The 27835-nt window shown below is 39.2% G+C and overlaps 1 protein-coding gene across 3 annotated transcripts in view; it reads right to left on the bottom strand.

Moving 5' to 3' along the window:
* ATP10D (ATPase phospholipid transporting 10D (putative)) overlaps positions 1 to 27835 on the bottom strand; it is a 109610-nt gene that overhangs the window by 67843 nt on the left and 13932 nt on the right. For 2 of the 3 annotated variants that reach the window (XM_078446141.2, XM_060655090.3), the window contains exons 2-3: positions 14168 to 14494; positions 11809 to 12003 (exon numbers count right to left, since the gene is read on the bottom strand). In XM_078446141.2, coding sequence (XP_078302267.2) covers positions 11809 to 12003; positions 14168 to 14494 — 522 coding nt within the window. Of the gene's footprint in view, positions 1 to 11808; positions 12004 to 14167; positions 14495 to 27835 lie in introns of those variants that run through there. The other variant, XM_060655093.3, reaches the window with a different exon arrangement.

Genomic DNA, 27835 nt, shown 5'->3' with positions numbered 1-27835 from the left:
GAAATTTATTGTCAAATTGGTTTCCATACAACACCCAGTGCTCATCCCAACAGGTGCCCTCCTCAATCAATGCCCATCACCCACCCTCCCCTCCCTCCCACCTCCCACCAACCCTCAGATTATTCTCAGCTTTTAAGAGTCTCTTATGGTTTGGCTCCCTCCCTAACTTTTTTTTTCCTTCCCCTCCCCCCATGGCCTTCTGTTAAGTTTCTCAGGATCTACATAAGAGTGAAAACATATGGTATCTGTCTTTCTTTGTATGACTTATTTCACTTAGCATGACACTCTCCAATTCCATCCATGTTGCTACAAAAGGGCATATTTCATTCTTTCTCATTGCCATGTAGTATTCCATTCTGTATATAAACCACAATTTCTTTATCCATTCATCAGTTGATGGACACTAAGGCTCTTTCCATAATTTGGCTATTGTTGAAAGTGATGCTATAAACATTGGGGTACAAGTGCCCCTATGCATCAGCACTCCTGTATCCCTAGGGTAAATTCCTAGCAGTGCTATTGCTGGGTCATAGGGTAGATCTATTTTTTGAGGAACCTCCACACTGTTTTCCAGAGTGGCTGCACCAGTTTGCATTCCCACCAACAGTGCAAGAGGGTTCCCGTTTATCCACATCCTCTCCAGCATCTATAGTCTCCTGATTTGTTCATTTTAGCCACTCTGACTGGCATGAGGTGGTATCTGAGTGTGGTTTTGATTTGTATTTCCCTGATGAGGAGCGACGTTGAGCATCTTTTCATGTGCCTCTTGGCCATCTGGATGTCTTCGTTAGAGAAGTGTCTATTCATGTTTTCTGCACATTTCTTCACTGGATTATTTGCTTTTCGGGTGTGGAGTTTGGTGAGTTCTTCACAGATTTTGGACACTAGCCCTTTGTCTGATATGTCATTTGCAAATATCTTTTCTCATTCCGTTGGTTGCCTTTTAGTTTTGTTGATTGTTTCCTTTGCAGTGCAGAAGCTTCTATCTTTATGAGGTCCCAATAGTTCATTTTTGCTTTTAATTCCCTTGCCTTTGGAGATGTGTCAAGTAAGAAATTGCTGCGGCTGAGGTCAGAGAGGTTTTTTCCTGCTTTCTCCTCTAGGGTTTTGATGGTTTCCTGTCTCACATTCAGGTCCTTTATCCATTTTGAGTTTATTTTTGGGAATGGTGTGAGAAAGTGGTCTAGTTTCAACCTTCTGCATGTTGCTGTCCAGTTCTCACAGCACCATTTGTTAAACAGACTGTCTTTTTTCCATTGGATATTCTTTCCTGCTTTGTCAAAGATTAGTTGGCCATACGTTTGTGGGTCCAATTCTGGAGTCTCTATTCTATTCCACTGGTCTATGTGTCTGTTTTTGTGCCAATACCATGCTGTCTTGATGATAACAGCTTTGTAGTAGAGGCTAAAGTCTGGGATTGTGATGCCTCCTGCTTTGGTCTTCTTCTTCAAAATTACTTTGGCTATTCGGGGCCTTTTGTGGTTCCATATGAATTTTAGGATTGCTTGTTCTAGTTTCGAGAAGAATGCTGGTGCAATTTTCATTGGGATTGCATTGAATCTGCAGATAGCTTTGGGTAGTATTGACATTTTAACAATATTTATTCTTCCAACCCATGAGCATGGAATGTTTTCCCATTTCTTCAGATCTTCTTCAATTTCCTTCATAAGCTTTCTATAGTTTTCAGCATACAGATCTTTTACATCTTTGGTTAGGTTTATTCCTAGGTATTTTAGGATTCTTGGTGCAATTGCGAATGGGATCAGTTTCCTTATTTGTCTTTCTGTTGCTTCATTATTAGTGTATAAGAATGCAACTGTTTTCTGTACATTGATTTTGTATCCTGCGACTTTGCTGAATTCATGTATCAGTTCTAGCAGACTTTTGGTGGAGTCTATCAGGTTTTCCACATATAATATCATGTCACCTGCAAAAAGTGAAAGCTTGACTTCATCCTTGCCAATTTTGATGCCTTTGATTTCCTTTTGTTGTCTGATTGCTGATGCTAGAACTTCCAACACTATGTTAAACAACAGCGGTGAGAGTGGACATCCATGTCATGTTCCTGATCTCAGGGGGAAAGCTCTCAGTTTTTCCCCATTGAGGATGATATTAGCTGTGGGCCTTTCATAAATGGCTTTTATGATGTTTAAGTAGATTCCTTCTATCCCGACTTTCTTGAGGGTTTGTATTAAGAAAGGATGCTAAATTTTGTCAAATGCTTTTTCTGCATCGATTGACAGGATCATATGGTTCTTATCTTCTCTTTTATTAATGTGATGTATCACATTGATTGATTTGTCAATGTTGAACCAGCACTGCATCCCAGGAATGAATCCCACTTGATCATGGTGAATAATTCTTTTTACATGCTGTTGAATTCGATTTGCTAGTATCTTATTGAGAATTTTTGCATCCATATTCATCAGGGATATTGGCCTGTAGTTCTCTTTTTTTGCTGGGTCTCTGTCTGGTTTAGGAATCAAAGTAATGCTGGCTTCATAGAATGAGTCTGGAAGTTTTCCTTCCCTTTCTATTTTTTGGAACAGCTTGAGAAGGATAGGTATTATCTCTGCTTTAAACGTCTGGTAGAACTCCCCTGGGAAGCCATCTGGTCCTGGACTCTTATTTGTTGGGAGATTTTTGATGACCGGTTCAATTTCTTCGCTGGTTATGGGTCTGTTCAAGCTTTCTATTTCCTCCTGATTGAGTTTTGGAAGTGTGTGGGTGTTTAGGAATTTGTCCATTTCTTCCAGGTTGTCCAGTTTGTTGGCATATAATTTTTCATAGTGTTTCCTGATAATTGCTTGTATTTCTAAGGGATTGGTTGTAATAATTCCATTTTCATTCATGATTTTATCTATTTGGGGCATCTCCCTTTTCTTTTTGAGAAGCCTGGCTAGAGGTTTATCAATTTTGTTTATTTTTTCAAAAAACCAACTCTTGGTTTCATTGATCTGTTCTATAGTTTTTTTAGATTCTATATTGTTTATTTCTGCTCTGATCTTTATTATTTCTCTTCTTCTGCTGGATTTAGGCTGTCTTTGCTGTTCTGCTTCTATTTCCTTTAGGTGTGCTGTTAGATTTTGTATTTGGGATTTTTCTTGTTTCTTGAGATAGGCCTGGATTGCAATGTATTTTCCTCTCAGGACTGCCTTCGCTGCATCCCAAAGCGTTTGGATTGTTGTATTTTCATTTTCATTTGTTTCTATATATTTTTTAATTTCTTCTCTAATTGCCTGGTTGACCCATTCATTCTTTAGTAGGGTGTTCTTTAACCTCCATGCTTTTGGAGGTTTTCCAGACTTTTTCCTGTGGTTGATTTCAAGTTTCATAGCATTGTGGTCTGAAAGCGTGCATGGTACGATCTCAATTCTTTTATACTTATAAAGAGCTCTTTTGACCCAGTATATGACCTATCTTTGAGAATGTTCCATGTGCACTTGAGAAGAAAGTATATTCTGTTGCTTTGGGATGCAGAGTTCTAAATATATCTGTCAAGTCCATCTGATCCAATGTATCATTCAGGGCCCTTGTTTTTTTATTGATCCTGTGTCTAGATGATCTATCCATTGTTGTAAGTGGGGTATTAGGGTACCCTGCAATTACCACATTCTTATCAATACGGTTGCTTACGTTTGTGATTGTTTTATATATTTGGGGGCTCACGTATTCGGCACATAGACATTTATAATTGTTAGCTCTTCCTGATGAGTAGTCCCTGTAATTATTATATAATGCTCTTCTCTATTTCTTGTTACAGGCTTTAATTTAAAGTCTAGTTTGTCTGATATAAGTATGGCTACTCCAGCTTTCTTTTGACTTCCAGTAGCATGATATATAGTTCTCCAACCCCTCACTTTCAATCTGAAGGTGTCCTCAGGTCTAAAATGAGTCTCTTGTAGATGGCAAACAGATGGGTATTGTTTTTTTTATCCATTCTGATACCCTATGTCTTTTGGTTGGAGCATTTAGTCCATTTACATTCAGTGTTATTATTGAAAGATATGAGTTTAGAGTCATTGTGATGTCTGTAGGTTTCATGCTTGTAGTGATGTCTCTGGTACTCTGTCTCACAGGATCCCCCTTAGGATCTCTTGTAGGGCTGGTTTAGTGGTGATAAATTCCTTCAGTTTTTGTTTGTTTGGGAAGACCTTTATCTCTCCTTCTATTCTGAGTGACAAACTTGCTGGATAAAGGATTCTTGGCTGCATATTTTTTTCTGTTCATCACACTGAAGATTTCCTGCCATTCCTTTCTGGCCTGCCAAGTTTCAGTAGATAGGTCTGCCACTAGTCTTATGGGTCTCCCTTTGTACGTTAGAGTCTGTTTAACCTTAGCTGCTTTCAGGATTTTCTCTTTATCCTTGTATTTTGCCAGTTTCACTATGATATATTGTGCAGAAGATCGATTCAAGTTACGTCTGAAAGGAGTTCTCTGTGCCTCTTGGATTTCAATGCCTTTTTCCTTCCCCAGATCAGGGAAGTTCTCAACTATGACTTGTTCAAGTACACCTTCAGCCCCTTTCTCTCTCTCTTCCTCTTCTGGAATTCCTATTATATGGATATTGTTCCATTTGATTGCATCACTTTGTTCTCTAATTCTCCCCTCATACTCCTGGATTTTTTTAATCTCTTTTTCTCAGCTTCCTCTTTTTCCATAATTTTATCTTCTAATTCACCTATTCTCTCCTCTGCCTCTTCAATCAGAACTGTGGTCGCCTCCATTTTATTTTGCACCTCATTTATAGCATTTTTAGCTCCTCCTGACTATTCCTTAGTCCCTTGATCTCTGTAGCAATAGATTCTCTGCTGTCCTCTATACTTTTTTCAAGCCCAGCGATTAATTTTATGACTATTAGTCTAAATTCTGGTTCCGTTATATTGCTTGAATTGTTTTTGGTCAATTTGTTAGCTGTCGTACTTTCTGGAGTTTCTTTTGAGGAGAGTTCTTTCATTTCATCATTTTGGGTAGTCCCTCAGGTGGCTCCAAACTGCAGGGCACTTCCCCTGTACTGTCCAGAGTAACTTGTGTTGGCGGGCAGGGCCGCAGTGAGACTCGATGTCTGCCCCCAGCCCACCGCTGGGGCCATCATCAGACTGGTGTGTACCTTACCTTCTCCTCTCCCAGGGGCAGGACTCACTGTGGAGTGGTGTGGCCCCTGTCTGGGCTACTTGCACACTGCCAGGCTTGTGGTGCTGGGGATCTGGCATATTAGCTGGGGTGGATCTGCAAGGTGCACAGGGGCGGGAGGGGCAGGCTTAGCTTGCTTTGCTGTCGGTGATCCCTTGCGGGAGGGGCCCTGTAGCACCGGGAGGGAGGCAGACCCACCTCCGTGGGCCTCTTGTCTACGCTTGGCTCCGGAGAGTCCATTCTGCTAGTCTTCTGGCAGTTTTCTGGGTAATTTAGGCAGATGTGGGTGGAATCTAAGCAATCAGCAGGACACGGTGAGGCCAGCATCCTCCTATGCTGCCATCTTCATGATAGCATTTTTAATTGTGATGTAAGAAGCAGTCAGGCAGCTCCTCAGATTGCAGTCTTCCACAGGATCACGACAGATTTTACCACCAACAGCTCCGTGGCCCTGCAATTTGTGATGGTCACTGTTGGGTGGTTCCCAGAGACCAAGCTGAGATAATCTGGTGGCAGATTTCTCAAACCACACCATAGGCTCAAGTCAGAAGAAATCACTAGAGAGCGGGTCCTCAGGACTGGTGCTGACTAGCTGAAACGGGGGAGACTCCGGGGCAATTTCCAGGGGTCTAGCTTGGGCACCTGAACACTTGGGTTTCAGTAGTTTTGTTTTTGACACACTTCTGTTCTCTTGAAACAAATCTTAATACCTTATACACGGCTGCTATTTTAAAGGCAATCTTAAGAAAGTTAGGTTTTCCATAATAGCTAATTCCAACTTAATTGAGGTATAATAAAGTTTAAATGTTTAATTTCTATATTAGTGTTTGTTATTTCCCAAGATACTTGCCCAAAGACAAGCACCATGTGAAAGACCACATATTACAAACAAGAATCAAATTATCTGCACAGAAATGTTAATATGCTTCTTCCAGAAGCTTGTACAATTTAATGGCTCCCACCTTCACCTTAATTTTGCTGAGCAATAATTTGTTCTCTAAAGTGATGCCTTTGTATTTCATGGGAATTTAAGTTGTTAGCATGTTTAAATCAACAAGGCATGATCTTGGAGCCTACTTTTATTTCTTTATATCCTTATAATTTGTTCTAAGAACAATGTGAGGGGAGGGGGGAAAGGTAAGCAGTAATTCTTCTGCAACACCAAACAAAATAAAATTACATAAAATAATAGAGAAAAAGAAAATTACCTAATTCTACTTTGAAATGCAATCACAAAATGGCATCTTGGGATAGACTATAAACAATTAAATAGAATACTGCATCTTATCTTTAAATTTATATGCAAATTATCTAAAATAGATGTGGACTATGTCCAAAAGGACACCTTAGAAAAAAATCATACCAGGTCTCCCACTAGGCAATTTTAATATTTACAAAACAGTGTCCTAAGGAGTTCTCAGATGTTGATTAAATGACTTAATAATGTGACAACTGTAGCTAGTAGTTATCACTAGCCTACAAAAATGATCATAATGGCGAACCTTTACTTAGAAAGGGCTGAGTTTATTGCTTACTGTTTTATTACTATTAGATTCCTAATGAAGGGAACTGGGGTTCCACTAGCTTATGGAGTGTGCCTAAGGTAATCCAGCTACTAACTGAGAAAATCAGAATTAGAGTTTATTTAGAACAAGTTAGAAAAGCAAACAGGGGTGCCTGGTGGCTCAGTCAGTTGAGCATCCAACTTCAGCCCAGGTCATGGTCTCATAGTTCATGAGTTCGAGTCCCATGTCAGGCTCTGTGCTGACAGCTCAGAGCCTGGAGCCTGCTTTGAATTCTGTGTCTCCCTCTCTCTCTGCCCTTTCCTTGCTTGCTCTCTGTCTCCCTCTCTCAAAAATAAACAAACATTAAAAAAAAAATTTTTTAAAGAAAAGCAAACAAACACATGTTATCAACTTTAAACTACCACTAGAAGTCAGTAATTATTTATATACAATAACTTGTATTTAAAAAATACTTTTAAGAAGCATTCTTCCTGTTTGCTAAACTTGGTACTCTGGGTAATCTTAAAATTGATCAAAATCTCGATTCTTTGCTCATCATATAATCATTCTAAAATACTGTTTCTTGCAGTTAGTTTTTAAGGGTAAGGTTGTATCAACACCACCTGTCTATCCTTGGCATATGATAAAGACTCAAATACCATCAAATGATTCATACCAATGTTACAGTAAAACGCTCATGACTTTAAAATAAAAACCATGAGCTTTTACTGTTATTCTCAGTTTTCTACACAATACAACAGTTTTTTTCTGGTCGCTTTAAATAGACAAGAGTATAAGAAAAAAAAAAAAAAAAACACAGACCAAATTTTCCCTTATCTAAGTACAAGTCACATCATCTTACAAAGGAGAAAAAAAAGTTATTTGTTTTGTTTTGTTTCTAGATCTTTAAAACAAATATCGAGAAAGTCACTGGAGAATTCTAATAACGAACGCAATTCAGAATCCCACAGGTTTTAGCTTAAGTATCACTTTATCAGAGCAGCCTATTTCCTCTGTGGCTCACATAAAATTAAAGACAATTCCATGAGGACAAGTCTGAGTTCTTTTTCTCCCGAAACTAAACAACAAAAATTATGTCATCTGGTTGAACTTTTGGTCAGCCAAAAGAGCCTAAAATTTGTTCAAAATGTACTGCTTTTTATTATAAAACTAGACTTTTGAACCTACATGTCTTTTATTCAGACTTGGTAACTAGAACAGAATCTCTAGTCTGACAAATTTAGAATTACAATCTAAAAACTTAGAGTCTACATAAGAACACTACGTCAATCCAAGAAATGTACCAAATGCTCTGAGATGTCAGAAGAAGGAGTGGCAACATCTGCCCAAAGGAACCTGGAAAGTCTGCTCAAGGGGCTGAGAAGTGCTTGCCTACCTCTGGGCTCAAAACTCAGCCTTTCAGTTCTTCATCTGTTTTCTCTTAGGGCTTTAAGTCCAACTCCTCACTTCAAAATCATCTCTACACAGACTGATGACTTTGTCATTTCTTATCATAGCTTTTCCTTCCTTCCAGAACTTCTGCACTATGTTCCTGTCTGCCTGGGGGGCATTTCCACTTGGATGCCTGTCTTGCTCTCATTTCCAGCTCATCCTACCCCTAAGGTGAATGTAATGCTCCCTACTTCTATCAGTGGTACTTCTACTCAAAAATCACAAAAGTTCACCAAATTCAACTGGGTTCTTCTTCACAGTACCTCTGTATGCACCCCTTCCTGTACTTTGCATCTACTCCCAGCAGTGCTCTGGAATGATTTGCAGAGGCAGATCTACTCTATTAGGAGAGGCTATTCCCAGGACTTGAGTAGACCAATATTCCTAAAGCATAGCTTTCACCCACTCCTTCTCTGCTCAAAAGGGGGTGGGGGGGAAGAGAGAAGCAGGCAAGCCAAGAAACAGACTCTTAACTATAGAGAAATGATGGTTATCCCTGAGGGAAGGTAGGCAGGGGGATGGGTTAAATAGGTGATGGGGGTTAAGGAGGGTACGTGTTGTGCTGAGCACCAGGTGATCTATGGAATTATTGAATCATTATATTGTATACCTAAAACTAATATTACACTGTATGTTAACTGGAATTTAAATAAAAACTTAAAAAAAAAGACAGAGAGATGAATTCTCTACCACTAAAGGAAAACATCTCTGATGGTTAATTTTACATGTCAACTTCACTAGGGATGCCCAGAAACTGGTTGAACACTACTTCTGGGTGTGTCTGTGAGAGTGTTTCTGGGAGAAAATAGCATTTGAATTGGTGAACTGAGTAAAGCAGATGGCCCTCACCCAATCCCTTGAGAACAAAAAGGCAGAGAAAGGTTGAATTTACTATCTGCCTTTCTGATGCTTGAACTGGGACACTGATAGTCTGACCTCAGCATTCCTGGTTCTCAAGCCTTCAGACTTGCACTATAATCTACACCATCAATTCTCTGGCTCTCAGGCCTTCACAGTGCGCTGCTGGCCTTCCAGAAACTCCAGCTTGTGGATGCTGGCGTTTCTTGGCCTCTTTTATCACAGGAGCCAATTCCTTATAATAAATCTCATTCCTATTTGTTCTATTTCTCCAGACAACCCTGGCTAGTGCAATAGCCAAGCAGTGGCCTGGTGGTAAAGTCCCTTCACAGTAGGCCTAACACTCCCTCTCTTCATTTCTCATCACGGCTCCTTTAGTGGGTTACCTCAGGCCAAGTTAATATACTCCGTTTCCGGGGCACCTGGGTGACTCAGTCGGTTAAGCATCCGACTTCTGCTCAGGTCACGATCTCACTGTCTGTGAGTTCGAGCCCCACGTCGGGCTCTGTGTTGACTGCTCAGAGCCTGGAGCCTGTTTCAGATTCTGTGTCTCCCTCTCTCTCTGACCCTCCCCCGTTCATGCTCTGTCTCTCTCTGTCTCAAAAATAAATAGACGTTAAAAAAAAATTTTTTTTTAATAAAATAAAAATAAATATACTCCGTTTCCTCAGAACACTCCTACCTGAGAATGAATGAATGAATGAATGAATAAATAAATAACATTATAAACTTGTTTGTAAAGCTATTAACATATTAGATTCAGAATTCCACAAATCTGTTCTAGTGATGACTTTTTAAAGTTTATTTATTTTATTTTCAAGAGAGAGAGTGAGCATGTACACATGAGAGAGAGAGAGAGGCAAACAAAGAGGGAGAGAGAGAATCCCAAGCAGGTTCTGCACTGTCAGTGCAGAGCCTGACATGGGGCTCGATCTTATGAACCAGGAAATCATGGCCAGAGCCAAAATCAAGAGTCAGACACTTAACCAACTCAGCCACCCAGGCACCCCTAAAGATGACTTTTTAAAAAGTAGATACAGGGGCACCTGGGTGGCTCAGTCAATTAAGTGTCTGGCTTTGGCTCAGGTCATGATCTCACAGTTCATGAGTTCAAGTCCCACATCGGGCTCTGTGCTGACAGTACAGAGCCTGCTTTGGATCCTCCGTCCCCTTCTCTCTGGCCCTCCCCCTGCTCATGCTCTCTCTCTCTCTCTCAAATAAACAAACATTAAAAAATTAAAACAAGAGCATTTTAAAATAAAAAGTAGATACATTTCTCATGAAACATAATGCCAGAGAATATTATAAACTTTGTAATTCATTTTCATAAAAGTATGAAATATGAAAATTTCATCTTCACAAAGACATGGGAAATGTTTGTGGTACAGTATTAGGCTAAAACAACTAGGGTAAAAATATATGCAACACAATCTTAATTTTGTAAAACACATGTACACAATGAGCACAGGATTTAAAGGAATATACAGCCGTGTTATAGTTATCTCTGGATACCAGTATCGTAGGTATAATTTGTAGATGTAGATTTACAACATACAGCACAGTTCAAAACTCATCTTTACAGACTTTATTCTTAGCTACACAGTCTTTCAGTTTAATAAATACTGGAGATACACGTCTCCAACAGAGCATATATGCTTCTGAAAAGACCTATTATGAATACCTTTTGCTGCTGCAGTGGGAAGACTTTTATAAGCCTCTAGTTTTGTGTACAAAAAAGAACACTCTTGGGGTGCCTGGCTAACTCATTCAGTACAGCACGCAACTCTTGATTTCAGGGTTGTGGTTTTGAGCCCCACGTTGGCTATACAGATTACTTAAAAATAAAATCTTTAAAAAAAAAACAAAAAAAACCCCACTCTTCCCCATTTTTCAGTATTCCTTTCCTCAACAGGTACTTCTGGTCTTTTCTTCCATATCCCATCTTGTTTTTCATATCCGTTCATATTTTTCTTATTCCATCCTCTTCTTAATCCCAAATTGTAACATCCAGTATTAAAAGCTATCTGCTTGCTTGCTTTCTTATGGTTTGAAGTTTAATGCTTTCAATTCCACTTATAATAAGTTATAGAAGCTTTTGCTTTATCAACTCCTGGGTTGACAATAACTTTTAGAGCTCTTCCTTGACTTATGAAAGGGTTACATCCCAAAAAACCTATTGCAAGTTGAAAATACTGTAGGTTGAAAATGCATGTAATACCCCTAGCCTACAGAACATCATAGTTTAACCTAGCTTACCTTAAACGTGCTCAGAATGCTTACCTATGAGCCTATAGTTGGGCAAAATCATCTAACACAAAGCCTATTTTATAATGAAGTGTTAGTGCTCCCTTTGGCAGCACATATACTAAAATATAATGAAGTGTTGAATATCTCACATAATTTATTGACTACTGAAAGTGAAAAACAGAATGTTGTATGGGTACAAAATAATTATGTACCCCCCTGATCACAGGGCTGACTGGGAACTGAGGCTCCCTGCTACTATCCAGCATCATGAAAGTATCTTACCCCATCACTCACCCAGGGAAACTGTCTAAATTTGAAATCTGAATGCATACTGCCTTGTATCACAGTAAAGTCAAAGAATCCTAAATCAGACCATCCTAAATCAGGACCATCTTACACATTTTGGTTCTGCTATGACACCTGAACTAAACTCACTGAAGGTCTTCAACAAATATTAGCTGAAAACATCACCACCACCACCATCACCAAAAAGGGTCCCGATCACATCTAAGGGGGAAAAAAGTAACATTCTAAGGGGGAACACATCTAAGGGGGAAAAAAGTAACATTTCTAAGACATGGGTATTCCCTAGCACAGCTCCTGTTCCACTTACCTACTGTAAACTTTAGTTACTAAATTATTGATCTGTTTGTCAATCTTGTATTTTCGGTAATCTTCCAAACCATCTTTAATTGCAATAATCGTAAGGACTACCACCAAAGGCAGCATCGTAATTTCCTTTTGGAAGGCTTCGACCAAAGGCACCCAGTTCAAGACAGCTAGAAACAGGAAATATAAATTGGCAGCTCTGCAAATCCAAACACACACAAGCAGGTGTTAACAAATCACATGCAAGTTTAAAGCAAGAGGGGCAACAATACCACAGGGTGCCTTCCGACGAATTTCTACTGTTTCATTTTCGATGCTACGGAATAGATAATTAGCACAACCTGACGGATCTGAGCAATGTGTCACTCCTGGAGACATCCAGCTCAGGGCATTATTTCAATAAATAGGAGGTATTTTTTATTAAATACATAATAGTGAATATTGGAGCAGGATAGTCTTGGGTTGTGTAAAACATGATATAAAGCATAACAGAAGACACTATTTTCATTTTAAAGGCTCTAGAAATTTAGAGGAAATTCAGTGTTTAACGCATAGTAGAAATAAATTTTTAAAAACTCCAATTCTCTAGCCTTCAGAAGTTACTTTGCAAGTCCGAACATTAGATTCAAACAAGGCTCAAAATAAACAGAGAAGCCCGAGAGGGTTTTCTTTTCCCCTGGAGACCTACCCTTCTACCTCAGCTCTTGGACAATTCACTTTTTCAGGAACTTCCTCCACTCCTTTATTTTACATATTCAAATACTTCTCCACTGGTCCCTAAGGTAAATTCAAGTGGCTCATTTCCTTAAAATCTCAATCCTGCATAGCCCCTTGAGTTTTTACCATGAATTTTCTCCATTAACCATTAAACTTCTCAAAATAATTTCCCCACATTTCTCCCTTCCTCGCCTCTAACTCCTTCTGCTCTGAAAATTTCTTTCTTAACCCTTTTTGCTACTTTTTTGGCTTCTATTGTTTCCATGTGGACTACATCCAAACTTACAACACTGGCCCTGGACTCTGTTCAAGTTCCAGATTCTAGCTCCATCAATGTACAATGTCCAATGTCCAATCCATGTACTAGATTATGAACTTCATAAAAGATAGACTCACCCATAGCATTTAAAGCCATTAATTCAACAAATTCACATCTATACTGTAAACATACCCACCGTTCAATAAATGCATGTGGAACCAAAGTAGAGTGAATAATGAAAATGAATATGTGTGGAATGAATAATGAATGCTGAGAATCTCTCTATTCACACATTAGCATCTCAAACTCAACATTTATAAAAACAAAATAATCAAACCAACTTTCTTTTCATTCCTGTCTTCTGCTAATCCTTCTGGTTAACTCAGATCAAAATGTTCACACCATCTTTTTACTTAATTCTCCGTATCTAACCCATAATATCTGTAATAGATCATTCTTTTCATTCCCGCATTTTTCTAAGCTCAGGTCTTACCACTCACCAGAGTATATACAGAATCTTCCTAAATGTTCTCTCTGCCTTTATTTGCTTCTAAGGGTGTCAGGCAGAAGGGTCCACATTCCAGGCCTCAGTTAAATCTATGCTACTGCCTTTCTGCTTTTACTCCTATTCCTTCCTGCATCTGAAATGTGCTTTGCCGACACCTCTGCCTTGAAAATCTCACCCACTCTCCATAATTAAATTTCAACGCCATTTCATCTTCTATTGTTCTACTATTGCTCATTTTGAGGCTTCCATCCTACTTGGTAGGACTTTATAACACTCATCACATCCACTGTGTCTTTTCATTGTATACACCTCCTGTTTCCTCGGCTGAATGGCAAACTCCATTAGGAAAGGAGCACCATTTAGACATTTCCTTCAAAGCCTAAACTCACAGGAGAGCTTCAATAAATACATATTAAACTGAACTATGTCGTTGCTTCACCTAGTAACATCTCATATCTGCATTTGCTTCAGAGCTCTATTTCCCCCTATAATCAAGTAAGAAAAAGTGAAAATAAAATGCAGCTTGATCTAATGGAAAGAACATGGAAGCAAGTGTGAAAAGACTCAGAGCTATGGCTCCTGGTCTGCTCCTTATCACTGGCATGACGTTGGGTAAACCCCAGCATCGAACTTTGTTTCCTAATCTAGAATATGAACACAACAGTATCTTCCCTGGTCAAGAGAAAGCATTTTACCAATTGTAAAGCGCTGTGTAAACGTGAGGGGTCATCTTTTCACAACAGACTCTACCAGAGTCATCAAAGGAAATGTCCCAAGTCGTAGGCTTAGGTAACCTACGTTATAGAAATGAAAAATCTTGTATCAACCAGAATGACAAAGAACGTAAGATCTTCTTTTTCAAAAAGAGAATAAAAGTACCTGTGAAATTGTTCAAATAAGTTTCTTGGCACAAAATTTAGAAGTGTGTACTTTGTTGTTCGTATTCGGTTATTGACGTAGGTACCAGAGAACTTTTCATACTCATCCTTGAAGGGCCGAAGGTGGGGGACAACAACGCGGTGCTTTGCTGCCAGTTTGGGAGCGTGAGAGGACACACTCCCACAGGCGAGCAGAGAGGAATAGTTGTACGGCCTCTCGTCGTCGTCCCTGTGTGTGCTGCCCATCAGCCGCTGCCAGCGATACCTGGCCCACTGAAGACACTCAGTCATGTCCAAAACGTGCTGAGATCCAGGAGGTGTAGGTGATCTGGCAAAACAAATAGACACCCACTGAAACACTCCTCATAAACTTCTGGAAAGTCTTAAAGAACAGGAAGGATAGTAAAATTTACAATTTTTTCCGTATCAAACAAACATATGACCCAACCGCTGAAGGTATAAATGGTATGAGGACACTTTCGTTAGGTGCTCTATCTACTCATGTATTGTCTTTCCCCTTCCCCCGTTCTCAATCCCAGGGAATTTTAGTGAGGACTGAACTGGGGCTGCCTATTGCCCTCCCCAGCATCCTCCTCAGCCATTGAATCTCTGTCCTTCTCTCCAAGGCCAGGTGACTCATCTTGTAATGCCTTCCCCTCAACACTGCCATTCTCTCCTGAAGAGTGAATAGTGGATCAAAGGACTGATCTACACAAGACAGAGACACTAATGGCGTCTTCGTGGGATTGCAAAAAGACCAGATGCAGAGGTAATTAAGATGTGGTTAATATCCTTTCAAATTTCCAGTTTAGAATTTAAACCACTTTATATCGAGCAAGAATGACGAAGGATCTACTTAGACATTCCAGCTCGAGCATTTTCAAAATTTGTCAACTGTCAGACTGGTGAGAAATACGTTCTGTGATGTAACCTAGAACCTCCACACACACAAATACAAACACAGCTGAAACAGAAGTTATAAAACAATTCTTATCCTTATTACTTGCAATGCATGTTCTATTCTACTCTATTTTCACTCTCGTTTGGTCTCTCTCCCATTTTAATACTGGTCAAGATGCACTGAATTGATCTTGAGATTAACTAATATGTTGCTATACACACTTTGGAAAGACAATGATTGAATGTGGCTCCACAATGGGTCGAAAGTATACACAGAAGTGAACAGACCTACTTTCTGTTATGGCAGAAAGGCAGGGGAAAACAGCAGCCGAACTAGAATGTTCAGGGATGGCAACACTTCCTATCATGGCCAGGAGAAGGTAGCCTTTTAATCTTTCTTTATCTATCCAAGCAAAGCTAAAAATACATTACTGCTTAAAGAAGGTTGTTATTAATAATAGTTCACATAAATCTACAGCAAAACTTAAGATATCAAAAGGAAAGCAAATCAGAGTAAGTCATACCTCATTAAGAATCAGCATAAATCATAGTATTTTAAAGCTTAGACTTTAGAGATTATTTAATCTAGAGGTCACAAACCAGTGGCCTTTAAGCAAAATTCTACCCAGTGATGTATCTTGTATCATGGTGTCGGTAAACACGTTACTAGAATTTGTTTTCTGATACAGGACCAACCTTTGCAAATAGATATAAATTCACATAAAATACTGATATTTAGTTTCTCTTAAATAAAAAAAAAACAACAAAATATTGGGCACATATTTTCACATGATAACAACTGTCAGAAGCCTTTTTACTATAACCCCTGACCCTAACCCTGCATTTTCTGGTTCATCTATTTTAATCGAGTGAATGAGCACAATGTTTACCACTTTTTGACAAATCAAATTCTTCCTGCTCTATAGACTCCAGCTCATATATCAGTTGTATAACTTATTAGGTATGTGACCTATGTAATTAACCTTTGCACCTCAGCTTGCCAATGAAAAAAATGAGACACGATGAAGAATCATGGGGCATACTGTTGACAAACATTGTTCATTCTATTCCCCACTCTCACTCTCCACTTTGGCTATTTCTCAGGTTATACAGAATCAAGGTTGTAAACCCTGTAAATTGGGCTGAGATCCAACCTTTCAATATATTGCTTTTCAAATTAAACAAAGTTGTCCAACTCTAAGTAAATGCTCAGTCCAATACACCTGTAGATACGTGACAAGTAACCAGCACTAAGTAGGATACATATAGAAGAACAAACATTAACAAAATACAGGCATGACATAAAATGACCCCCACACCACCCGATCTCATCCTCAACCATTCTATCCAAAATTCAAACTATGTTCACGAACAAACTGTATTCCACTTGTTTGGGGTTTCCCAAGCTTCTGTCGTAACAGTTCCCTAGGCCCCTTCCCTGGATATCCTGATTAAAAGAATCTAGAATGGAGCCCTGAATGTGGAATCTAGTACCCAAACGACTTATCAGGGAGGTTGCAAAGCACAGGTTATACCTCATATCTCTGCAAATGCTGCTTTCTGGAGGGCTGGTCAATCATTTCATCCACTCACTGCACCAGCCCCTATTCATCCTTTTGACTGTTTTAGTTTGACCGTGGAGTGGGGGAAACTGAGGAGGGTCCACACAGGAGATACAGTAAGGCATTCCCTGCTCTGCTCCCATTACAATGCTGAGCCTGGCTCATTCACCCCACTTGTTTCAGGGTGCAGCAGGTAGCTTCTTTCTTCAAGGTCAGGCAAGGCATCTAATTGTTTCCAGACTCCACAACAGAGTCTAATGCTTGGCCAAAGTTAGATGATCAACAAATGACTGTTGATCATTGAATTTTATAGAAACGAGGAAGTATGGGGAAAGGAGACAAAACACCCCATTTCCTCTTTCATGGTTCAGCCTGGCTTTCCTTCCATTAGAAGGAGTAATAAGATTTAAGTTTGAGAAAACAGAAGCAGTCAGTTTGTTACTGCATTCCTTCTACCTTTATTAATAGAAGGAATCTGCTTCTCCAAGCCTGAAAGACTCTTGCAGAAAATCATCGTTTTCTTTCCTACTGGCTTTATAAGACCAGTAAGCAGTATAGTAGTGATTAAGAGCATAGACTCCAAAGCCAGACGCTGACATCAATTCCTGGCACCTTCACTTGCCAGCTAACCTTGATCAAAGGGTTGTTGTGAGGATTAAGTGAGTTAATATACGTAAAGCCCTTACAATGGTGTGTGAACCATAATTAAGAGCTAAGTAAAGCAAAAAAATGTAGTGATTATCTGGAAAATGTTCTCTCAATTATAGCATTTATTCATAAATATTGAGAATTTATATGCACAGTGTTGACATTAACAACTATACCCAATTATTGATCTATATTTAATTTCTTAAACTGTATATAACTCACACTCAGCTTTAGCAACTTTGCATTTCATTTAATTGGAGAGTTTCCCAGGCAACCAACCATGTGAGGATAGCAATACCTTCTTCTCAGCTGTTCCCAGGGGTAAACAGAGCAACCTAGTAGACAAAACTCTAAAGAACAACGTGCTATGAAGCATTTTTACGATTTTTCAAAACATCATTCATCATTCCAAGATTTAGCCCACTCCAAAGAGAGTTGATTTGTCATGGTGTTCTGCTAATACATAAAATGGTCCCATGCTTTATTTGACCTAATACTCTGCCACTGATTGAAACACTGCCTTCAGAATTAATAGCAAAATTAAACACACACATACACACACACACACAAAGAACCAAAGGCTAAAAGTTCAATTATCATCACTGAGAAACAGAAAGAATTTTCAGATCTAGATACTTGACTTGTGAGTGAGCTACTGTCCCTAAAGGTAGGGAGATTTAGTATTTCGTTTAAAAGGAAAAAAAAAAACAACATTTACCTAGGTTTTATTAAAGTCTCCATGACTAACATCATTTTTACTTTAGGAGTAAACTACTACTTGTGAAAATTTGGGTTACAACAAACTTGCTGCTGGTTAGTGATGGAAAAATACCATTAAAGATTAACTATATGAAAAGGCCTGCATGTTCCCAGGCTAAGCATGGAAACTTGAAGTCCAACATTACCCAAATATGCAATGTCAAAAAACACCTGACTCTGGACACTTTGCCTTCACTAATGGACATTAGCAATTTATCTAGAATTTAAAAATTAATTAATATGATCATAGATCCTAAAGGTCAAGATGTTTTTTTTTAATGTTTACTTATTTTTTAGAGACAGAGAGGTAGAGTGTGAGTGGGGGAGGGAGAGGAGAGAGAGAGGGAGACACAGAATCTGAATCAGGCTCCAGGCTCCGAGCTGTCAGCACAGAGCCCCACAGGGGGCTCAAATCCACCAACCCAGAGATCATGACCTGAGCCTCAGCAGAAGTCGTCAGCCACTTAACCGACTGAGCCACCCAGGCACCCCCTAAAGGTCAAGATTCTTAACACACGTGAATACTGGGAGAGAAGGACCGGGTATGAGATTAACATGAACTACATGCTATATACACCCAACTTGCAACACTCCTTCACAGCAAGGCAATTATATGGTAAAAAAAAATAAAAATAAAAATAAAAAAGTTTCACTGCGAATAACCATTTATCACCATAATATAAATATCTATACATATTAAAAACATGTGCAAGCTTTTTTATAATTGCCACAAAAAATTATAAACCACTTTTACTTAGGAATATTGATGGAAAAACTCCTAAAAATCTAGCAAATTAAATACAATGCAAAAGGATGGCTGCTGGTTGTCTCTAGGGGTTAAGAGCAGCCTTCCAGTGACGGCCAGCAAGAAAATGGAGACATAGGTCCTACTACTGCAAAGAACCAAGGTCTGCCAACAACCTGAGTAAGGTTGGAAGTAGATTCTTCCTGGGTTTTCAGTTAAGAACTCAGCTCGGATGACATCCTAATTTCAGCCTTTGAGAACCTGAGCAAAGAACCAAGTCTCACCATACCTGGACTTTTCATCAACAGAACTATACTCATAAACTAGCGTTTATGAGTGGCATGGACTAAGCCACTAAATTGTGGTTGTTATAATGGCAAGACAAAATTAGCGCAGAGGGCCCAAAAGTAGATCCTTGTATAAACAGAAAGATAATATATGGCAAACGTGGGATTTCAAATCAGTGGGAAAATGGTGACTTAACACACCTGAATAAATGGTTATCCATCTTGAAAGCCAGAAAGCTAAAATCCTTTTTACCTCATTTAAAAATAAATTTTTATTTCAAAATATTTTAATAAATTTTTGATTTAAAAAATCTCTAGGTAGATTAAAACTTAAATGTAAAAATTATAGTAAATTTACTGGAAGAAAATTCAGAACACTTATTGTTAGCTGGGCAAAATTGTTAACTTCTCTCTTGCTTAGGAAAGTTCTCTTGTAGTCAGTGCTGGTGAGGATACGGGGAAACAAATCCTCTGGCAATGGGAAATGAATTGCTTAAAATCTCCCCTCCACCAAAAAAAAAATTTAACAATATCTAGTAAAATTGAAAATACATGTAACTATTGACACAGCAATTCCATTTTGGGGAGTCTTACCTATAGGTATGGGTATACGTACAAGAATGTATACTGTAGTTTTGGGGGTTTTGTTTGTTTTTTGTAGTAACGGTTTTGGAAATATCATGAGAGTCCTTCAATTATGGAAGAGCCGATACATACACTAGGACACATCCACATTACAGAATATTACACATTTATTTAAAATTATATATATCCAGGGGCGCCTGGGTGGCTTGGTCGGTTAAGCGTCCGACTTCGGCTCAGGTCATGATCTCACGGTCCGTGAGTTCGAGCCCCGCGTCGGGCTCTGTGCTGACAGCTCAGAGCCTGCAGCCTGTTTCAGATTCTGTGTCTCCCTCTCTCTCTGCTCCTCCCCTGTTCATGCTCTGTCTCTCTCTGTCTCAAAAATAAATAAACGTTAAAAAAAAAAAATTTTTTTTTAAATAAAATAAAATTATATATATCCATCCATTGACCTGAACAAATGACTATTGTGTATAGTTAGAAAAAAAAAGGAAATAACAGAGACCTGCAAATATAAATGATCAAAACCAAAAATTAATAAACATGAATGAAGTACAGACCAAAATGACTGATCTGGATTCAAAGAATGGCAAGAATAACAACGTGGGCACAGTTGAAGTTTCACTTTAGTTACCACCTACCAAAATAGGCAAAGGTATACATAGATCTAGGATGCACATAAGCCGGTGCAGCTCTTGTCACCTCCTTAGTTCCTCAGGAAGACAAGACCGTTTAGCAGTGCTGTCGGCTGTGAGGAATGTGGAACCTGCCAGTTCACAAGATACTGGAACAGAAGTCCACTGCCTTTTCAAATTCTTAGGCTGGAAGAAGGGCCACATCAGCACACGAGGGTCTACAGATTAGATTATCAAGCCTTGATTAGAGAATCAAGGGCTATCTTAGCATACCGCAGCTCCACAGACCTAGCTTGTATTTCTTAATGCACTGTTGACTCCACAATTGGCCTGGCCTTGGTTTGCTTCACTTAATAACACAAACTGTGTGTATGTTCACATACATTTGCAAGAACATGGATAAAAGTATAGAATTATTTACACAGGGCTATGACTATCGGTTATCGATAGTGAGAATACAAAGGGAATAGAAGATGAACTCTTCTTTCTTATCTTTGGCACAATGAAGATGTATTGATTTATAATTTTTTAAATAAAGTTTTTGAAGGGAGAATTTATAATTAATAGCTACAAATGTCTAATGTTGCCCTAAGCATTAGGTCTGCGTGATGCTACATGATCCAATATTCCATTCAGCCACAGAAGCTGAAAAAACCAATAAAGTTCTAAAATCTACAAGAGATCATTATGCACAAAACCAATTAAGATTAGAAATAAATAAATATAGGGATGCCTGGGTGGCTCAGTCGGTTGAGCATCCGACTCTTGATTTCAGCTCAGGTCGTGATCCCAGGGTCTTGGGATCGAGCCCCACATCGGGCTCCGTGCTAAGCATGGAGTCTGTTTAAGATTCTCTCTCTCTCTCTCTCTCTCTCTCTCTCTCTGCCCCTCTCCCCTGCTCACAGTCACTCATGCTGTCCCAGAAAGGAAGGAAGGAAGGAAGGAAGGAAGGAAGAAAGAAAGGTAAACCAAGCATTGCTTATAAAATAAGTACTAACATTTCTATCATGGCTACTCTTTATGAAATACATTTCCGGGGCGCCTGGGTGGCTCAGTCGGTTGAGAGGCCGACTTCGGCTCAGGTCATGATCTCGCGGTCTGTGGGTTCGGGCCCCACGTCGGGCTCTGTGCTGACAGCTCGGAGCCTGGAGCCTGTTTCAGATTCTGTGTCCCCCTCTCTCTGACCCTCCCCCGTTCATGCTCTGTCTCTCTCTGTCTCAAAAATAAATAAATGTTAAAAAAAAAAAAAAAAAAAAAAGAAATACATTTCCCAGTGTCATTTATGACTTCTATTTTTCAAAGTAAGAAACAAAAAGTCAAAGAAGGGTTTATAATAACTCAAGGCATGCAATTTTAACTCCAAAGTCATGCCTTTCCAACTATACAATACTACTTCTATAGAAAATTTAAAGTCAAATATTACCATTTAAAACTATATTATTTCTAATTATAAAATTTTTTCTAGAAGATATTAAAAACAAAAATCCTTCATAACAGAGTGTACCTAAAATAACATATCGCACTATGCTCCTTCTTGAATACAAATGTACTTGAAAGCAAACAGTTCTCAAAAACCCTGTTTCCCTTAATGAATGCTAATGAAAAGTTTGTAGCAAGGCAGATTACCAAAGGTAAATATGCAGTAATGAATTCCCTTGGGCCCAGTTAGCATTTAAAACTTTCTGAGGTCATCACCACCCAACAAACAACTTGAATTACACACATAAGCTCACCTGCCTGAAAGAGAAAAACATTCCTATGTATAGTCATGTCAAGATGCTCTGTTTGTGGCTGTCAAACTCCAGCATGCATCAGAGTGTCCTGAACCACATCCCTGACTTTCTGATTCCACAGGTCTGGGGTGGGGGTTCAAGTATTTGCATGTCTAACACATTTCCAGGTGGTGTTGATGCTGCTGGTCCTGAACCATACTTTGGGAACCACTACTCTATGCTAAATCAGTTTATTTCAAAATGTGAAGTTGAAATTAAGAGTGAACAGTTTATTAGGTACCACTCCTGTTACCAGCAAGCCCATTGCCTCTGACTGTATAGACCAAGGCTATGACCAGCGACTTGACAACCTGCACAAACAGAAGTTGGTGGTGAGGCCTGCAGGATCAATTCTTTCTACAGATTTAATATAGTTACAGTCAGTTTCAACCAACATTTCCAAGAGCTCAGCAAGGGAGAACAGTAAGTCCCCGCCTTGACAGACTTCTAATCTTCTTCTCAACTAAGAGGAGAAAACCCTAACAAAATATCAAAGTTGTTACATGTTCAAGATCTTGGAAGAAAGTCAAGTTATCTAGTAGGGTCAATAAAAAATACAGAGTAATTTTATAGCTATCAGTTTCTGAGAATAAGATAGGAACTGTTCACAGTAGAAACTTACAAGCTATGAAAGTCTCCTTGACCTCGATGTGTCAGGTAGCCCTCTCTGAAGCATGATGAGCCCTGATAAAACTTGGGCTTGTTCCAATCTGGGTCATCCCTGACTAACTTACTCAATTCTCTCTGTAAGAGCCCTATTGCCCTCAAGGAGATCAATTCTCTCTGACAGGTAATAACAATGGCAGTAAGATCATTTGATATCTTTGCTGGTTTCTTTGTCGTATCAGGGGCCAAAGTGACAGGTTGGCAGGGCTCCTTTGGTAACTACTATCCTGTGATCTACAAAAGGAGAAAGTATTTTCATCACCCCACATAATCACTGGAAAAAATATGAACAGTCATAGATGGATCTAATACAAGTTTGGTGATGACAAGGGTCAATTTATTTAGTGGGAAAACTGGATCTTGAATAATGAAGTCCCATAATCCTCTGTGCTCTCCAGGTGAGAGGAATCAGATTTGCCAAATAAAGTCATTTTGGAGTTCCGTGTGCTCTTTAATATTCTCTATGAATTTAACTCCTTGAACTAAATCCCCAGTCGAAGTATATATTCTTTTAGATGTATGCAAGAGGCCAGGCAAGGAGAATATGTCACCAAAAACAATGAACTGAAGTAACTACTTTCGATAACTGCTGATTATTATCATGGGAGGAAGTGCTACATAGGAGTATAAAAAACTAACTTAATAGTATCTTTCACTTCTACCACTAACGAAGAAATCTTTGTGAGAGCTTTGTCATTTTTTAGGACCCTAAATAGGAAAAGGTCAACTCTACTCAAGCACATAGCCCTTAGGCATCTTTAGAAAAGAGTGCTTAAAGGGGCACCTGGGTAGCTCAGTCAATTAAGCATGCAACTTCGGGTCAGGTCATGATCTTGTGGTCTGTGGTTTCAAGCCCCATGTCGGGCTCTGTGCTGACAGCTCAGAGTCTGGAGCCTGCTTAAGATTCTGTCTCTCCCTCTCTCTCTGCCCCTCTCCAGCTTGCTTGCTCTCTCTCTCTCTCTCTCTCTCTCTCACACACACACATACAAATAAACATTTTTTAAAAATTTTTTAAGAAAAACAAGGAGTGCTTAAGCCACGTTTACTCAGTCCGTGACCTGAAAACCAGACACTGGCTGATGCAGGGGGAGAGAAACAAAAAATACTGTTCTACATCACAGAAGCAGCCTCTAAATCAGACTGAGGGAAGGAACCCTCCACAGCAATGGAGGGTCCTCATGTTTAATATCATTGCAGTTGAATTTTCAAAGACAACATGTTTATTTTAAAAGAAGACAGATATAAAATATGACTGTGGTACCCAGATGCATAGTTTTATACTGAGAAGAGTTATTCATTCTTAATGTTTCCAAATACATTAAGTATAAGACATTCTTTAATTCTCTTATGTGAGTGTGCATGTGTAAATATATATATATATATAAATATATCTTCATCCATTCAGACGCTGAAAGCTTTACCATCTCTCATCTTCAATGTATCTCAACTTTCTCTTGAAAGGACCACACATCCAAATGAGTTACATTTGCTGATGCTTGGGCTTCAAAACTGGTTTAAGCTAGCAAAAGGGCAGGGAAAATGCTGCAGTTGTATGAATGTCTCTCTGGTACTAGGAACCAAAAAAAAGCTCACCCATAACTCATGGTTAGTTCCCAATATGCCTTTGTCTATTCTTAAAGCTGAAAAAACATATATTAAAAGTTAATAACAATTTTTAATACTATGTTTTGACATTGGTAATTCTAGATAGTACTCCTAAATATTGAGATGACAGAAAAGCATGTTTTTGAGATTTAGCTATTCAACTCTAATAAAATATTAATTCAGTAAACCTAAGATCATAACAATATCTGCCACTTAGAAAGACATGCCGAGTTCTGTGCTGGGGATAAATATACAGTAACTTTAATCCTTACAACAAAGGACATACAATTATCCCCATGTTAGGATGAGAAAACTGAGGCTCAGAGCGATTGAGAAATTTACCCAAGGGACATAGCTTGGTGAGTGGTTGGTTACCCAAGCGTAATCCAAAGAACATGAGGGTTGGAAGAAAGAAGACGATGACTATAAAAAATCTGAATTTATGTCATTTAGAGAAAAAAAAGAACTAAAGACACACTTCATTTGAAAAACTAAAGTTAACAAGTTCAAATATTTGTATTTAATTTTAAAACATTCTATTGGTGCATTCAATAGAACAATCTTTACATATGTTTGAAACGTGATTCAGTACACACAAATAAAATTTGCTTTTAAATGATTCATTTTTAACCTGACTTCAGTATCATCTGCCCCCACAGGGACCTGTAAGCAGCTAAACTGCGGTCTTTCACTGTTGCTCCTTCATGCATGGCCTCACTTCCCTGCTCATCCAAATTCAATTTCGTGGTCAACCCTGTTATCATTTCCTTCTGTAGTCTCTCTACCCCTTAGCTCTTCTTTCCTCTCTTGACAAAACTCTTATCCTAGTTCTATTCAAATCAGTTATATCCAGATCCCTGTTATACTCTGTTCTAGTTAGTACCTCCAAGTTGAAAGTGTCAGAAACGTGTAACATCCCTCACTGGTGTCACTTTAAATTACTGACCGTGGACCACCAGCCAGCCACACCTGCTGATGGTAATCACACAGCATTTGCAAACTCTTCACTTTCCCACTTTCATAGACAACTGTTTCATACCTTCTCCTCTAACTTTCCACATCTCCCTCCTAACATTCTTCCTGCTGATGACCTTGTTTCTACTATACTGAGAAACCAGGGCCATCAAACCAGAACTTCTACAGGTTCCCCCCATGTAACTGCCCTCCAGCTCAGACCTCTTCCCCCAAACTCCAGACTCCTATATCTGCCTGCCAACGAGGCAGCCCCTCTCTAGATGGTAACATGTACAGAACTGTGCTCTTCTGCTTCCTCTGCAGATTAGCCCTATCAGTTGATGGCAGCTCCATCCTTCCGGATCCTCAGCCTGGGGTCCTGTCCTTTCCTCAAAACCCACATACAGTCAGTCAGCAAATTCAGCTGAATCCAGAATCTCACCACATGGCATCACCTCTACCACTACCATCTAGTCCCGTTAAACCCTAAGTTACATCCTGAATTTTCCACAATTTAAAACTCTCCAGAGGCTCTCATCTTAATTATGACAAGAGCTGGCAGCGTCACGTGTACCTGCCTCCCAAACTCCTCTCCAATCTTTTTTTTTAGTGTTTATTTGAGAGACAGAGCACAGATGAGCAGGGGAGGGGCAGAGAGAGAGAGAGAGAGAGAGAGAGAGAGAGAGAAGGAGGGAGGGAGGGAGAGAGAGACAGAATCCCAAGTGGACTCCATGCTGCCAGCACAGAGCCCGACGCGGGGCTAAAACTCCCCAATGGAAGATCCTAACCGGAGCGAATATCAAAAACCAGATGTTTACCCGACTGAGCCACCCAGGTGCCACAGTCCTCTCCAATCTATTGCTCCTCCCCTCCTTCATGCCACCTGCCACAGGCTCACCTCAGCCATCCCTGTTCTCCTTCCCAGTTTTATTTTTCATAGAACTTTTGCATCACTTTCCAACGTCATAAAATTATTTTTGTATTTTAGCTCTTGTCTCTCCTCTCCATTAGAGGAGGGATTTCTATCTTTTTTGTTCACTCATACAGACTAGTCCTGCAAAGTACCAGGCACAGAGTAGATTTCAATGCATATCTGTGGAACGAACATAAGAATCAGGTACCACCTCTCTTATACTTAGCAAAAAGAGGAATATCTGTGACAATCTTGTATACACCAGCTCCATAAGGTATATAAGCTTAGTTATTCCATGATCTCATTGTATCTTTTATTGTGCATGCTAAAGTTATTAGAGTTTCAGATTTAGGTTTATAGCATGTAACCCTAAAATGACCACTAAAAAGACTCTGCAACAGGTAGACATAAAAAGGGAAATAAAACAAGGAGACTGTATTTTTAAAAATTACTCAGGTATTTGAATTTCTTTGTTGTGAAACTCTCAGGGAGGAAGTTTTCTTAATACCTATTTTTTTTCACATAGCTTAAGGTTTATCCCTTTAAGTACCAAAACAATTTTATCTGGGATGAAACAGCAACATGTAAAAGAATGAAACTGGACTACTCTCTTACACCATACACAAATAAACTCAAAACGGATGAAAGGCCTAAATGTAAGACAGGAAACCATCAAAGCCCTAGAGGACAAAACAGGCAGCAACCTCTTTGACCTCAGCTACAGCAACTTTGTACTCAACATGTCTCCAGAGGCAAGGGAAACAAAAACAAAAATCAACTATTGGGACCTCATCAAGATAAAAAGCTTCTGCACAGCAAAAGGAACAATCAGCATAACTAAAAAGCAACCAAAGGAATGGGAGAAGACATGTGCAAATGACCTATTGGGTAAAGGGTTAGTATCCAAAATCTATAAAGAACTTATCAAAATCAACACCCAAAAAAATAAATAATCCAGTGAAGAAATGGGCAAAAGACATGAATAGACACTTTTCCAAAGAAGACATCCAGATGGCCGACAGACACTTGAAAAGATGCTCACCACTGCTCCTCATCAAGGAAATACAAATCAAAATGACACTCAGATACCACCTCACACCAGTCAGAGTGGCTGAAATCAACAACTCCGAAACAACAGACGTTGGCAAGGATGTGGAGAAACAGGAACCCAGTTGCACTGTTGGTGGGAATGCAAACTGGTTACAGCCTCTCTGGAAAACAGTGTGGAGGTTCCTCAAAAAATTAAAAATAGAACTACCCTATGACCTAGCAATAGCACTACTAGGAATTTATCCCAAGGATATAGGAGTGCTGATGTACCCACAATGTTTACAGCAGCACTATCAACAATAGCCAAATTATGGAAAGAGCTCAAGTGTCCATCAACTGATGAATGGATAAAGATGTGGTTTATATATACAATGGAATACTACTTGGCAATGAGAAAGAATGAAATCATACCATTTGCAGCAACGTGGATGGAACCGGAAGGTATTATGCTAAGTGAAATAAGTCAGTCAGAGAAACACAGATATCATATGTTTCACTCATATGTGGTATTTGAGAAACTTAACAGAAGACCATGGGGGAAGGGAAGGGGGAAAAAATAGTTTCAAACAGAGAGGGAGGCAAACCATAAGA

The sequence above is a fragment of the Panthera onca genome, chromosome B1 (assembly GCF_046562875.1).
Source record: "Panthera onca isolate mPanOnc1 chromosome B1, mPanOnc1 haplotype 2, whole genome shotgun sequence".
NCBI lineage: Eukaryota > Metazoa > Chordata > Mammalia > Carnivora > Felidae > Panthera > Panthera onca.
The sequence above is the reverse complement of the archived record's forward strand: the minus strand, read 5'-3'. Positions and strand labels throughout refer to the sequence as shown.